This window comes from Bidens hawaiensis, unplaced genomic scaffold (genome assembly GCF_021521415.1).
Source record: "Bidens hawaiensis isolate Kalapana, Puna unplaced genomic scaffold, B.hawaiensis_p1.1 tig00021042_1, whole genome shotgun sequence".
NCBI lineage: Eukaryota > Viridiplantae > Streptophyta > Magnoliopsida > Asterales > Asteraceae > Bidens > Bidens hawaiensis.
The window spans coordinates 309,930-326,514 of record NW_027493257.1 but is presented as its reverse complement, the minus strand read 5'-3'; the positions used below and the strand labels follow the sequence as shown (position 1 = coordinate 326,514).

The 16,585-nt window shown below is 38.0% G+C and overlaps 1 protein-coding gene and 1 pseudogene across 1 annotated transcript; both read left to right on the top strand.

Moving 5' to 3' along the window:
• Nucleotides 1-10,537: 10,537 nt before the first annotated feature.
• Nucleotides 10,538-11,357, top strand: LOC143562601 (uncharacterized). Its single transcript, XM_077050359.1, has one exon. The coding sequence runs from the start codon at nt 10,568-10,570 to the stop codon at nt 11,351-11,353; it is 786 nt and encodes a 261-aa protein (XP_076906474.1). The 5' UTR covers nt 10,538-10,567; the 3' UTR covers nt 11,354-11,357.
• Nucleotides 11,358-12,961: 1,604 nt separating this feature from the next.
• Nucleotides 12,962-13,153, top strand: LOC143562605 (small nucleolar RNA U3; annotated as a pseudogene).
• The last annotated feature ends 3,432 nt before the right edge of the window (nt 13,154-16,585 follow it).

Here is a 16,585-nt window from a genome sequence, read left to right as displayed (position 1 = left end):
GTCGTGCCCGATTTTTGTATCTCATTGAGTCGTTGGGCAGGATTTCTTTTGAGTCAATTTTATCTTTTAAAATTGTAAATATTTTTCAAATATGTCGCAATTTTAGAGGGAGAAAATGTAAGGCCCCGTTCCCGGTAACCCAACTTTGGTGTTGGATTTACTCGTAAACACAGTTCTAAAATCAGAGTTAATTAAAACTTTCGTGGAATAATTTAAAACTTCAAACATTCATTTTTGTCATAACATACAAATTGTCTTTCCATAAACATTCATGACACTTCTTCGTAGATGCCAGTCTCTTCCGTTCATGCCATGTGTCCCTCCTCAAGCCAGTTGCCTCAACCTATTTGCCTACGTGCATACTAAAAGTCAGCTACGCTGAGTGAGTTCTAGTTAATCAATTAACATACATAACATTCATACCATACTCATACGTGTCCGGAGATACGTATTCATACCTTATTTAATGTTACTTCTTTCATACATACTTTACATACATGCATACGTTCTTAAATACTTTCTTTCATAAAACCCTATGGTATACCATAAGCTATTCTATCTTAAACATCACATATATTATAAGGGTCTGGTCCCTAACATCACAGATATTATAAGGGTCTGGTCCCTAACGTCACAGATATTATGAGGGTCTGGTCCCTATCATCTCAGATATTATGAGGGTCTCGTCCCTATCAACTCAGATATTATGAGGGTCTGATCCCTTCTATCTCGAATAACCATACCTTTATCACACGTGCATACTTTACCTATCTTCTAGTTATAAATATATATACATACTCGTTCATACAATCATTATGTAACAATACATTCAATACACAATTATACACGTATCATACACTTTACCAATCAAGTAAGTGTATTATCTACCACATAGGAGTATGCACACAGCCCCGAAAACATAACAGATAAAGGGGCTAGAACTCACCTAGAATCGGTTTCTCTCGCCGTTAATGGTAATGCCCTTCCTTAGTTGTGCACGGCTAACTGTACAATACATTACGCGTGTCAATTATCCATTAGTACTACTTCCTACATCTAAGTTAATAAAACCCTCAACTAACGGGGGTCCGGGGGCAGCGCCCCTGGTAGCAGGGTCTAGGGACGGCAACCCCTAGCAGGGTCCAAGGGGCACAGCCCCTGGCTGGGGTTGAATGCGACGGGCTGTGCTCCTGGTATCAATTCTATCCGGAATTCTACTTCTCGTTCCGGTGGTAACCCCGGAAGGTCCTCAGGGAATACTTTTGGGTAGTCACACACTACAGGAACGTCTTTCACTTCCTTCGTCTCGGTCGTAGCTTTAACAACTTACGCCATGTAGGCACTGCACCATCGCCTTAACAAACATTCGGCTTTTATCATCGAAATGACGTTAAGCCTTGAACTTTCTCTATCACCATAAACCGTTACTGTACCACCATCCGAAGACTTCAGTATTACCAATCTACTCCTACACACTATCTGAGCTTCGAATTCAGACAGCCAATCCATCCCCAATACTACATCGAACTCCCCTAAGGTTAGCACATACAGAGTAGTAGGGAATTTGTGTCCTTCCAAATCTATCTTACAATTCTTAACCAATATCATAATTTTAACTGAAGTCTCATTCGCGGTTTCTACCATAAAAGTTTCAGGCACACGAAAACATTTTATCTTAGCTGTCTTACAAAACTGGGTAGCTACAAAACTCCTGGTCGCACCTGAGTCAAACAATACGGAAACAGAAATACCGTTTACTAGAAATGTACCTGTCACGACGTCTGGGTTTTGTTTGGCTTGCTCTTGTGTCAGCATGTAGGCTCTGGTCCTTGGCCTAAACTGTTCAGCATCCTTCCTTCCGCTTCCCCCAGGTTCACCCTCAATGCACTCCCTTGCCATATGACCCGTCTTCCCACACTTGTAACAGGCGGGTTTCGCATTGCATTCGTTAGCATAATGCCCCACCTTTCCACATTTATAACAGGCATTCGACCCTTGCCTGCATTCCACTCCATGGGCCTTCCCACACTTGTTGCACACCTCACTACCCTTACCCCACTTGCACTCACCACCGTGCATTTTTCCACAAGTCTTGCACGGCTTCTTCTCCCACACCTTTTGCTTCTTATCCCTGGGATTCCATATTTGAGTACCAGGTCGCTTAGCAGGGGCAACCCACTTGTTCTCTTTCTGCTCTTCCACCACCACATCAAAAAATGAATCGGGTCACGTTTAATAGCAACTTAAACAATTTCGCATGGGAGGAATTTCGCATGGAAGAATATCGCTTCGCATGGAAGTATTTCGCTTCACATGACTTTTTCGCTTCGCATGGAAGTATTTCTCTTCTCATGGAAGTATTTCGCTTCGCATGACTTTTTCGTTTCGCACGGTCATGCGATGCGATTTCCTTTTCATGCGAAAAACCCATTTTTACTTCGTTTTCACTATTTTAAGGCCATTTTCCTCCGAGACTCTTCCTTAGGACCTGATTCTACTCTTTTTATGAGTTTTGGGTCGTACCAACTTTGTATACCCCTGTTTTTCATGGTCCGAACATCATCTTTTGTCCTACAACACTCCCGTGAGGTTATAACTTACCAAGTTTATGTTTTTCTTACATTTCACAGTCCGATCTATCCTCCTATCAGTTTGCATGTCGAAACCGACTTAAAACTTAACCATTTTAACCGAAACCTACCTTTTGCTTCGGGTTCGGTTCGGATCTGGACTAACTCGTAGATCTGGACGTGTTCTTGTTGTTTAATGGTGTTTACGTACGAAATTCTTCCTTCTTCTTACACGGATTTAGATCCGGAAAGTAGAGAGAAAGTGTGTGTGTTCTTGAGTTGGTGTGTGTGTTGTGAAAGGAAATAAATGGTGAAAGGGTGGAGGGGTTGGGTTTATATAGGGGCTATGGGCCCCACAACCCACTCACTATTCCAAGTCCAAATATTATCCAAACACTTAACACAAGACTAATTTAATGACACACAGTTAATAACAAAACTTTTTGTTATTTACTATTTAACAAAAGTTGGATGTTACAGAAAATGAGTTAACTTTAACTCACCAAAAAGATTTTAAATTTACTTTTAGACAAACCAAAATCAAGTCACTTGATTTAACAAAAAGATTTTATTCTTATATATAATATTAATTTCATTTTAAGAAACTCAAAAAGATTTATCCCATTTAGAGGGAGCTCCTTCATAGAGGGAGTCAGATATTTAAAAATTTTAATTAAGAATATAATGATCCTAGCGCGTGAAAAGATTAGATCACAAGGCTACAAAATCATTCATCGATGTGTAGGTAGGCTTGACAAACAAGTAAGTGTTGGGTGATATAAACCTAAACTCCTGCCGTTGCTAGTGGCTATACGTTTATGAAGCGGTTGCATGATTTCGTTAAAGTCATATCAATGAAGGATGAAATGTAATTACACACATCATACCCAAGCCTCTCTTTACTTGATCATAGTCGTCTTATGAAATATGTGTCAATTTTAATTTTTATTGAGTCAAGAAAAGAGTCAAGTAAAGCGTCAAGAAAAGCAAGAAAATGAAAAATAAAAGAGTCAGTTCTAGGAATTTTAACTTCTATTTTATTTCTTCATTTATTTTCGACTCAAGCCTTGGACTTCCTACGTTTGTAGTCATACAAGATCTGGTTGTTAAGGCCCTAAGTCTTCTGCTTTGTTTTATTTTCTTTCTTTTGTTCAAGCCTTGGACTTTCTCTGCGCGATAATATTGTATTATCTGACCTGATTGTTATTGCTTGAATTTCTGCTTTATTTTAATCTTTCTAGATCGAGTCAAGTGTACAAAGAGTCATGTATACAAAGTCAAAGCGTCAAGTATGTTAATAAGAGTATTGTGATCAACTAAGAAAGGGTTAAGTCAAGTTGAGGTGATATGTCAACACAAACTAGGCCCGAGATATGATGGAATCAGTAACATGTCTGATTAAGTGGGGACCACATAAGTACCGTGCTTAATTGAACCTTAAATGTATCACGTTAACATCAAAACACTTGTCAAGTAAAACAGGTGGACAAAATCTACAGTCAATGATGAAGTTGTGTCACAATAATTTCAAAATAGAAACGCGATCTAGGGATTTGCAAATCAATATGATTCCACGTCGCGATCACTGTTTGTAAATTAATCAACGAAAAGATTCATGTAAATTAATTCAATATTAACGTTAATATCAAATTTTGTTCTAATTTTTATTTAATTTTGTTTTATTTTGTTTTTATTTTCTAAAATATTAAGTACGTGTATAGTTTAATATTTAAAATTTTATTTTATTTTATATTTACTTCTAATTTTTATTTATTCTTTTTTGTTTTATCTTTATTTTTATTTTATTTTATTTTAAGTATAGTTTTTCTACTATTATTGTCTTTGTTTATTTTATTTTATGTTTTTGTTTTGTCAAAGATATCGATCTTGCAAACGTTAACATTCACGGATCGACAAAAGAAAAATCAAATAAATAAACAAGTGCTTGGATTAGGTGGGTAAATGTTTTTCGGGTTTGAAAATGAAAATATTTTTAAAGGCCAAGGACCGAGAGTGTATTTTCGGTGAATACTCGCGATGTTTTGACCTTATTGCGAGATAGGCTGACCCTATATATAAGGCGAACCTAACTTATCTTTCACTATTCACAAACACTTCACTATTCACTCTCTCTTTTCTCTTTCATTCTTTACTCTCAAACCCTAACACTTTACCAAAATTCCTCAAAGATCCGGTCACTTCTAATCTCATTTGATCATGAATCCAGAACATACACCCGCGGTATAACTTCATAAACACTATCAACCATCTGATTCTTCCTATTTTCTGGGTTCACGAAGTTCGAGGCGGCGGTTCATATGAACCGTCAGCCAGATCTAGAAATGGATGTTCATTTTCTTGTTAATTATCTTGCTTAGAATATGTTGTTAGGCCGTTTACATCATGTGTATCATCATTAATTGTTAGTCTTAGGTTTGTTTGAACAGTTTGTACATCTTGGAATAGTTCATAGGTTCTGGAGTTCAATTGAAAATGTAAAACAAAGGGATTTTGGTTCAAACTCTCCAGATCAGCAATTCGTGTCTTGGCGACACCCAAGGAAAGAAAGAGAAACAAAAATAGGCTTAGTAAAATTTTTTCGCATAGGATTGTTTTTCGCTTCGCATAAGCATGCGAAGCGGAATGGATTTCTATTTCGCTTCGCATGCCCATGCGAAGCGAAATGATTTTCTGTTTCGCTTCGCATGCCCATGCGAAACGAAATGAATTTCTGTTTCGCTTCGCATGCCCATGCGAAGTGAACTGAATTAACCCATGAGAAGCGAAACTAGAATCCATGCGAAATTCTCATGCGAAAAAGTTACGCTTAGCAAAATTTTCAGAAATTTGAGACTGAGGCTTCTAGACTGTTTGGACATGTTGGACTGTTTTGAACTTTGGACTACTATGGACTGTTAATTCCTATATATTCTGGACGCATTGGACTTATTGACTTATTTATAGACCAAAATCAACTTTTCAACTTATTAAATACAATATGTATATAACTAATTAACTATAACTATGTGTAATTATTTTAGTTAAATGCGTATACAAAATTAAAACTCTTTGTGTATAACTTATCTAATTTAGTTTTTATTCTATGATGATACTCATTTTCTTATGGTCTGATTTCAGGGTCATAATCAATTATGTACTCTCAAGCTTCCAAAAGCCAAGGCTGACAAGGTTTTCACTTCAATGGTCAACGGGCTAAAACTGTCACCTCTTTCACGTGCTATCACTGCCGACCTAGCTGTTTATTACAAATGGGTGTTGGATTTCTGGGCGTTTGCAAAGGTGGCTGATGATGCTTTGTCGTTTACTACAAAAGTAGCTGGGAAGGAACTGACCATTACAGAAGGAGCCATACAACGAATATTAAATATCAAGGATGATCCTGATTATATGTATGAGAATGGAGACATGGCTAAGTTGGAAGAATTTGTGACTCAGATGGCCTATGACACTGAATGGAGGAGTTTGGAAAAGAAACATCTCCCACCCTATTGGAGATTTCTCTTCCACATCGTCACACACTGTTTTGCTGACATTCGTGGAGGCTATGACAGCATGAGAGTATATTGGGTAAGGATTATGTATGCCTTGACGATACGGGAAAAGTTTAACTACTCAAGAAGGATATTCTTGTGCATGTTTGCAAATGCAAAGAACGACTCTAGATGGCTGATGTATCCGAGGTTTGTACAGATGCTTATAGATGATATGATGCCAAAAGTACCCAGGCCTCCCCACAAGGAAGCCAAAGACAAGAAGTCGCTTCCCGAGCCATATCATGTGCATGAGATAAAGTTTTTCTATCTTTGGTGTGTTGTTGAGCACCAAAGGGAAAGGGTATCTGTATGTTAGACCAAGACCAGGTCCCAAGTTTGGGTTGTTCAAAATGACAGAGCCTGCTGGGGATGAGGCTTCTGTTGAGAGTTGAGAAATGATTGGATCTGAGCCTAAGGTTGAGCCGAGCAGGTGGACTCGTCAGATGAGCCACCTGAGAATAGAACGAAGGCCAAGCATGATTTGAAGAGTAAGGCTACCGACAAGCCTTTTGTTGGTGGTTCTTCTAGTAAAGGAAAGGAGTCTGAAGAAGAAGAGGATGTTCAGCCCTTGAAGTGTTTGAGGAAGCTTGGAGACTCCTAGAAGTCCTCCAAGCTCGTCGTCAAGCTTCCCACAAAAGGTAAGCCCTCTTCCACCTCTAAACCACCCGTAGTTACCAAAGAAACCTTGGCCAAAGTCCTTAAAGACCTAGACGTAGGCAAGATCCAAATTCCAGCCTATAGGAAACCCAAATCAAGAAAGAAAGCCAAGGCCAAGAAAGCCAAAACCATGCTTCACGATTAACCCGACTCCTCACCCGAGCCTTCACCAATAGACCAACCTGTCTCAACCTTCCTGCCTCCAATACCACCCTCACGACCTAAAGACCAATCACATATCTCACCACCACAGTCTCAACCACAACCAGCTACACCTCCCAAACAACCAACCCAAACCGAATCCGAGCCATCTCAAACCACAACACCACCCACACAACCAACCACTGAACCCACAACCTCCTCAATATTCACATCATCCATATTCAGCTCACCAATACAAACAACAAGCCTGTGGAGCCAAAATGTTATCACCTCCCCACCTACAAAACCTCCACCAGCATTAAACTTGGTACCCATACCATACACTTCCATATTCTCAAAATCATCCACCGTCACAATTTCACCTAAACCAACCCAATCACCACTCACTTCAACACCACCCACCTCCACAACGTCACAAGTACCTACCCAATCCATCACCGTACCTTTCCAAATCACCTCACCACCCACTATGTCCATAACCCCACCTTCCATAGTATTCTCACCTAAACCCATTACCAAAGGGAAGTCTCTGACACCTCCAGTATACGCCGATCCTATCCTTGATAGGATCGTCACACTAGAGGAATCAAACGCTAAGAGCGCCGAACGTGAAATGGTACTCCTCTCATTTATTAAAGACATGAAGAAGAAAGGGGTTGAGGACGAGAAGGAGAAAGATCAATTGAGGGAAAGGGTTCAGACTCTGGAAGAAGAGAAAGAATTGAATGAGGCTAAAATTGAAAGTCAACGCCTCTTGGTTAACACTCTCCACACCCGAATCCAGAATCTGCATGTGCTACTGAACAATGAGTCCTCTGAGAATGCTAATATGAGGGCAGACCACTCTAAGCTTGGTGATAGAGTGGCTACACTTGAGAGGAACCTACCCGCTTCCACTATTCTTGAAGAGAGATTGTTCAAGAAAATTGATGATACGGTAACAAAGTGGGATATCAAGAAAGAAGCTACCAACTCTTGAGTCTCTCTGCTTGAAGGTCAGCTTGCCTCCTCCACCTCTCTCGGTACACTTATGGCAGCAAATACTTTGTTCAGAACCGAGATAGAGGCCATCAACGCAAAGATCAAGGAGCACGACCGTCTTAACGAACTACAGTTGAAGACAAATGAGGAGTTCGTGAACAAGCATCAGGCCACCTCAGAACTTATGGGTATTCACGAGGATGACTTTCATGGTGTGGAGGATCGACTTGATGTTGTATTCAGGGGATGGAGAAGGTCTGGTGAGACTTCTCAGATAGGTGGATCATAGCCTACCACAGGTCCAAGCGTAGCCTTGCGAGGAGTTCAGGTGGTGGGTTCAGAGGGCGAGGCAACTGTTGGTCGTATTGTACAAAAGATTGGCCAAGCCGAAAGCGGTGTTAGCACCATCTTGGGTCCTCAACATGTTGAACAACCACAGGCCCAAGCTGGTGGTGGTGAGGAAGGAGAAGATGATGATGATGAAGACAGTGATGATGATGATGACGACGACGATGTGGACAACAACGTTCACAATAGATTTGATGAGGATGATGACGGTGGAGATGCTGGAGCTAGTGCAGCAGGAGGTGGACGTGGAGGTAACACTCAATCACCTCCACATACTCAGGAACATATTTAAGACCCTGCTGCACATGACTCCGCCAGCAAAGTCAGGGAACACGTTCGCAAATTAATGATATGTATAAAGAACTGTTTCCTGAAGATGTCTTTGCAGGTAGCGTTACAGGGATGATGGATGAGTTTATTGAAGCTGGGAAGAGCTTGGGAGACTTTATTACAGGTACGGAGGAGGCAGTAGACACAACTGACGACTACATTAACTACTCGCCAAATTCTGACACGCCGCCAGCTCAAGCTTCTGAGGCCCCTGCTACAGAGCATGTATCCAATCCAGCCGCCGACTTGACCCAAGCAACACAGCCAAACAAAAGAAAGACTCATTGTGTCAAGTCGCGTCAGTGCCCGCAGCCTCAACTATCCCTACCATGACGACACACTGATTGTGTATGCCAAATACAATCAAGGGAACGGGTGTTGGGCGATCAGACGATATAACGGAGATCTGATCTATCTCAACCACCACGAGCTGAAGACATTACCAGAGCTTGACATAAACTATCTTCGAAAACCTCTTGGTCGTGGTGAGTATGAGAATACGTTGGCAGGATGGGTCAAAACCTACTTACATCGTCAGTCAGAAGTGGGCTACAAGGATTTTGAATTAAATAAGGGTCGCAAGTACAAGAAATCACGAGAGATAGATCCAGCTACCGGAGAGCCACGAACCATGTGGAAATACAGGGCACCAAAGGACTGTCACATCATATACCATGGTGAGCCCTATATTCCTAACATCCTCCGAGACTTCATTGGCTGGGAATTCGATAACACTACAGGGAAGGCCGTCATACATTGCAAAAATATGCAAGAAATTCGTATATTTGACGAGCACGAGTTAATGGGGCTGCATATTGAAGACGTCAAGAAGCTATACAACTCACCCCTGTGAACCGTCGACGACATTGGTTGTTAAAACACTGACCGGATAGTTGAAGCATTCAACAAGTTTGTCAAAAGAATTGTTGAATTTCCACTATCTGAGGACGACTGGTTGGAATACGACACCGATGGGTTCCAATACTAAAGACTAGAGGGAGATTGTTAGGTCCCTTTTTGTGTATTTAGTCTTTTGTATTGGTTCGTTTATGTATTTGGGCCGTTTGGCAACTTTTGTATGTATTTGGGTATTAGATATTATTTTGTATGTATTAGGCCCAAAGAAAATGGCCCAAGGAAAAATGTAAAGAAGCCCATTGGGCATTTGAAAATAAACTATTTCTCATGCATGCTCCTCTATAAATAGGGAGCATGCCATGAGAGAAACAACCTTTTGCCAAAATTCTCTAACACACACATACTCACTTTCTTGTTCTCTCTCTCTCTAAACCGAAATAATATCTTAAGATCTGAGACCTCTTAGGTGGCTTAGTGTGATTTCTGCTAACACTAAGCTTGGTTGATCCAATAACGTTGTTAGATCCACCCGCGTCAGGACCTACACATAGTTCCTAATGTTAGTAACATTTGGTTTGAAATATAAGACAGATTAATGTGAATAAATCATTTTACAGCATTATTCAGCTTAAATAGTTGCATAAGGGCAAGCGATATTTTACAAAAAAAAATTAAGGTTTTTAGTTATCCTTCTCAACATTGTACTTTAATTTCTTAATATTTTCTAATCAATATAAAAAAACATTATCTAATATATGAATTGAATAACCGAAATTATGTTACTACAATGTGTATTTAGCGTATCGTTAATTTCTTGATATTTTCTAATCAAATATTCACCACTAAAAAAACATTATCTAATATATGAATTGAATAATCTAAATTATGTTCCAACAATGTATAGTTAGTGTATCATTAAGAAATCTTATAACATAATGATTAAATACTTTTTAAAAGATAACTAATTTGAACGAGGTGGAAAAGTAATATTTATTTATTGGCTATAAATAGAAGTCCCCTAGCCAAGAACCTCAAATCATTCTTTTCAACACATCAAACACAACTTCTAGAAACTTTTGATCACAAAACAAAATATTGATACTAAAAATGTCCGAGAGCATATCGGATTCTGATTCTGCCATGCTTGAATTTGTTCGAAAATACCTTCTTGAAGATCCGGACATCACGAGTCCAACACTGGCAACTGAAACTCCATCCGAAGTTGAACCACATTTCAGCCGGTGCTCAAGCTTCACTAGCCCCTTTTCAGTCGAGAAATCGATCGAACCGACGTTTTGTGTCGACTCACTTGTTTATTCTCTTACTTCTGTAATAACTCCTAGTAGAAATAATAATATTGTCAACCCTTATTTTCAAGATAATTGTTTAATGAGTACATGTAGTGAGTCGACTCAGAGTCAGAGCCCGAGCCAAAGCTACACTCAGTCCCATTCAGTGAATATGTTCCAACTCACAAATTGGGAAGGGGGTCCATCACTTCACAGTCCAAGTTCGCCGGCTACGACGGAGAAACCGCAGTTTAAAGTCGACTTTTCGCTAGGAAAAGTCGAAAAAGTAAAGAAAAATGACCAAAGAAGTAAAAATTGGAGACGCTTTCGAGGCGTGAGACGACGCCCGTGGGGGAAGTTTGCGGCCGAGATAAAGAACCCCTCAAAAAAAGGGGCTCGAATTTGGCTCGGGACGTTCTCTACACCCGAAGAAGCGGCATTGGCTTACGATCAAGCAGCTTTCAAGATTCGCGGTTCGCGAGCTATGGTTAACTTTCCACATTTGATAGGGTCAAAAGCTGTGAACCCTTTGTGTTCTTTTTCACAAGTAGCCTTGGAATGTAAGTTGAAAAGCAAAGGCTTCCAAACAAAATCCGAGCAGTGAGTTCTGATTTCGGTTTGATCTTTAGTTCCACAACAATAAGGACTATGTATAATTTGATAGATTAACTTCTTTTGCATGTCTTGTTTCTTTTAAACTGAATCAATACAAGACTCCGAGATTGAAAAACAATTCCAGAATGATTTTTATACAATTCTTGAAGACAACCCTGTGTTAGTCTATTGATAACGTTTTATCATTATTGATTATTATGGTTAGTTAGGTTTATATAAATTAGCTAGGGTAACTTTATATAAATTAAGCTAGTCTGCTGATGACATTTTATCATTATTAATTATTTATATAAACTAGTAATTAGGTTTATCATTCTTTTTTTTCATTGCTAAGTATATATACATAATAGATCTATTTTGTGTAATTGATGCATAGAAAATATTGATCATCGATACATTTTTTTTCAGATCTTTGATTCTGATTAGGGCTCTTGTAACTTTGAATAATATAGAAAACATAACACTTGAGAATGTAAATTGTGTCATGTGTGTGGTTGTAGGTTTTTTGAAGATTCTTAAAAGCTAAAAGTGGAAATGATGACACAACTGTGACTATGACTGAATATTATTCTTTCTTGAATAGTTTAAAGATGGTTTTGAATAGGGTTTAATTAAAGATGATTCATAAGAAGTTAAAGTAAATTCCGTTTTAGAATCGAATTTCAGTTAATTAACGTTTGAAGTTTTTATATTCTCTTGAAACCAAAAGTAACAACCTACATGAGCTACAGACAAGAAAGCCAGAACAAAAACAGAAGAAGCATGATGACTAAAGAAACAGTTTACACTAATATTATATATATTATATTACTTATATACACACACACGAGGGGCAGGTTCTTTATTAAAGCGAAAAAAAAAGTGAATAATTAAGAAATCATGTTTTTTACATATAAAAAATAATATAAAACTTTATTTCATAGGTAAAAAAATAGTTTCAACATATACGTTTTCGGAGTTTTTCATATATATTTACAAGTAGAAGACATTCTAATAAAAAAAGACTTAAATTTGTATAAATGAAGCTTTTTACCTTTTTTTTTACTGATTTTAAAAAATTAATAAAAACACCTTCTACATGCAAAAATGATTTTTTTATTACTTTTACATGTATAAGATATCTACTCAGTTTCTCACTATTTAATAACCCTATACCCCGCCTCCCACCCCCAAAAAAAAAAACCGTCACCACCACCACAACACACAGAGGCTTTGAATTAAATACATATAATATTAGGGTGCGGAGCATGTGAATATATTAAACAAAAATAAAAACAACTCAACGGCAATTTTGTAATAATCCACTATGCTAGATTAATAGGAGTTTGAGATAGTATTCTACATTGGAAACTATATTAATTAGTTGGTGCTCCAAAAACAACCAAGAATGGCACTATCTATGCGAATCTGAACTCATGGCAACAACAACACGCCAAGGATTATGATTAAAAAGGCTCATCAGCAAAATAGCATGTTGGAAAGAAGAAAGGTGACTAAAATGGTTGATAACAGATCAGCTATTGCATTGAAAACGACTCACATATTTAACGGTGAAAGCAAGCACATTGACACACTCTATCATTTCATAAGATAATATATACCTTACTTGAACAAAACTTGTTCTATAGGCTCATACCCTTGTATTTTTTATTACTAAGAAGACAAAAACCCATGTCTGGATGATGAACTAAGACAGTGTAGCCAAAGCATGATTAACATGGTGTTACAGTTCGAACCAATGCTCGGTAGGGGATCATTGCTAATGTGTTGGTTGTCTGAAAGACAGATTAATTTCATAAGGTAACATGTTGGGAGTGAAATCATTGTCGAACACATCAATGGAGACTTTCTAGGACCAAGCATTCTAACAAATGCATTACCAAAAGTTAAATTCATCACTATAAGAGAACTGTTTGGTATCAAGGAACTTCTACGATGTAATCATGATGATTGGGATATTAATCATGATCATTCACTTAGTTAAAGTATCGTATCAAATATGTAAATTATTAGAAAGTAAAGTTTGGAGTCTATTGTGTATTTGTAAATAGTTTTGGGTTGTTGTGTCAATAAGTATTAAGTAAGCCTAGTAATTACATATGTTACGTCCTTTTAGACTACGGTGTTGATTTCAGTCGACGCTTGATCTAATACATCGACTGTATATGTCGCTCAATTGTAAACGATTAGGTTTTAATTTCCCCAATTGCAAATTTCAAGATTATGGTTTGATTATCTTTGTTCAGATTTGATTTCGGTTACAAATTCTGGACAACATTTGAGAATCCCGATGACACGCCTCGAGGTGCACACCATAAGCAATCCAACCATAACAGGATGGAGATTGGAGGATTGTCTGATGACACGTATCAATATTACGTATGAGGGAGATAAAAATCATTGATTAAAACTAGGGTGTCAAACTACGGGATGAGACAAAATGTTGGCATCTACGTTTAACGTACAATTGAATATGAGTTGATTTATGTTTGATGCATAAATATAAACCACATAAGGATTTTGTTGGACTGTCAATGATCCCATGTAGGTCGTGGAGACGGGATCAAACAGCGTGTTCTTGGATCAATCTCCTTGTAAGCTAGCGGAAATCACCTACAAGTGAACTGAGATCTCGGATCTTAGTATTTGAGTTATTATTCGAAGAGGAAAGAAAGAGATAAGAAGGAGAGAAAGTTGTTAAGTGAGAGTTCGTATTTTAACAAAAGGTCTGTTTGCATGTCCATACCTTCACTATTTATAGGCCCATAATGGGATTTGTTTACATGGGTCAAGCCAAAATATACAAATACACATAGGAAAGCATAACAAACAAGCTAATACAAAACAAAATAATACAAAAGACTACACAACATGATAGGGTCATACAATCTCTCTCTAGTCTTTAGTATTATTTGTTGCTTACATCTTTAATCCATTTCGTACATGAGGCATCCATCTTCAAGTTGATCCTCAACAAGGTGGTGAAAAACTTGCTGAACTTTTCAACTATAGGATCAACACTTGCTTTAACTAGATTAGAGATGGCCTCTAGCGGAGGCTTGTAGAGCTTCATTATGTCTTTTTTTGCAAACCGCATTAATGAGTGTTCATCAAAGAAGCGGAAGGCCTTGTGTCCTGAATCTCCCTTGCAACGAATCAAAGCCTCACAAGTCTGGCTGTCAAAAATCCAAGAAAGAAATTTTTGAGAGTATCAGGCCTAAAAGGATTGCCAAGAAAGATATTAGGTTCGTCTTTAGCCATTTCATATCTCCAACCCTTCTTCTTCTTTCCTGTAATATCGCCAAACTCAGTGGGATGCTTTCTTTTCTTCCCTTTATTCAACTGATAGTCAAAGTAATCATCCTTGGCTTGTCTGTGAATATGTCGTTGGAACCATCCCTCCATGCCATTATCATCGACACCATTACCAACTTTTCTTCTGAAGAAATTCATGTCGAGTTCAGACAATGAGTGCATTTGTGTGTAATACAAGTATGTGAGATCTCCTTCTCGCGTCTCAAAGCCCAAGACTCATTGTATTCGTGCCATTGGCAGTACATGATGAGTGAATCATCATGAAATGCATCATTTCGGCATCGAGTGTTGTAATACTTGTTTACACTCTGCCACTTCCTCTTTCCTTATTTGGGCATATCAATAGCAACATTTGCTGGAAGAGCAACAACAATAGCAGTATCAGCATTAGCATCAGCTTCAACAGGATCTCTGATTTCTTGTTCCGAAGTATAAGGATTTGGTGACCAGTTGATGTAGTCATCAAAATCAGAATCCTTCTTCTTTTCTTCCTCTTGAAACTATGTACCTACAAGTTCATCAACTTCAAAAATAGGACGAATTCTTCATCCAAACCTGCATTCATGTCTCTTGTTTTCTTTGCAGCATCACCAGATGAGGGATCATCATGCGGTAAATCATCGTGCGGAGCTATTTGTTTACCTGCTCCACTGCGTCCACCAACGCCGGCACCTCCATCACCACCGTCATTATTTCTACTATCAGGGTCGTTGTCATCATCATCTGGCTCATCATAGCTATCCCTTATTTCACCTTCTTCATCCTCATCCTCCGCATCATCGTCATCATCAGTATTTTCTTCATCACCACCAGTAATGTAACATTCGTTACTTTTCAAACCCAACCCATTTTGAAATTATATGTGTGTGTGTGTATTATAATGTTATTAATTAATTAATTTTTGTTGCAATCGTCATTTTGGTATCTTTACTTATTCGTATTCGTTAAACCGAACGTTTTGTCATTTCACTGTATTTGTGTTTAACATTCATCATTAATATAATATTAACGAGGATTTACATTTATAGCTTTTTTGTTATTAGTTCTTTCTATTGTCAAAACTACAAGGTTTAAGGTTTTATTAAAGTTAAACGAATTGCAAACTTTATGTACACAATATAATATCCAAGTTTCATAACTTATTATCTCGGTTATGACACATTTCAAAGTTCGGGATCCGATTCGTGAATCTCATTTTAACTTTTCTGGTCTTTACATTTTTTTCCAAAGAATAAGGTGCATTGTGTAAATTATAAATTAAAATCTGATTTAATAGAATGTGGAAGTTGAGGGGCCAGTTTTGTAAATTAGACTAAAATATAATATTAAAATATAAAAAAATCTGCCCAGCCCCTATCTCCCATACGATTTTCCGATGAGGCAATTCCGGCGGCCGTATATTTTTCTGGTGAGACATAAAATCGCAATATAAACGCAATTTTAAGCACAATAAAGATCGTAACGTCATTCTTCACCAACGTAAACCCGTTATTCACCGTCAATAACATCAATTAACGTCCATTAAGTGGTTAATCAAACCCTCTAACGACCGGGTATTTTATTAAAATGTATTAACAGCCATTAAACCTTCAACGGTCTAATTAGTCCTATAAATAGCATCTGATCAATCGTCTAAACTTGTCCGAAATATCAATTCACCCAAACAATATTTCCAAATATGTGAAATTGATCTCCAAGCTCATTTCCGGCAAGTCATTGTCCGTCGTCATACCCTAACATTTGCAGGTAATTGATTTGTGGTTTCTGTTCTTCGTTACCCATATAACAAAACCCCTAACTTATTTCAAACAAACATTGAACTAGATTACTGAATTAGAAACTTAGGGCTTTATAATAATGTATGAATAGTTTTGTTTCTGGTATGCTAACAACAATCAAACTAGAG

Bases quoted from the DNA above. Each gene is read 5' to 3' on its own strand.
- LOC143562601 (XM_077050359.1), top strand. From the start codon at position 10,568: ATGTCCGAGAGCATATCGGATTCTGATTCTGCCATGCTTGAATTTGTT.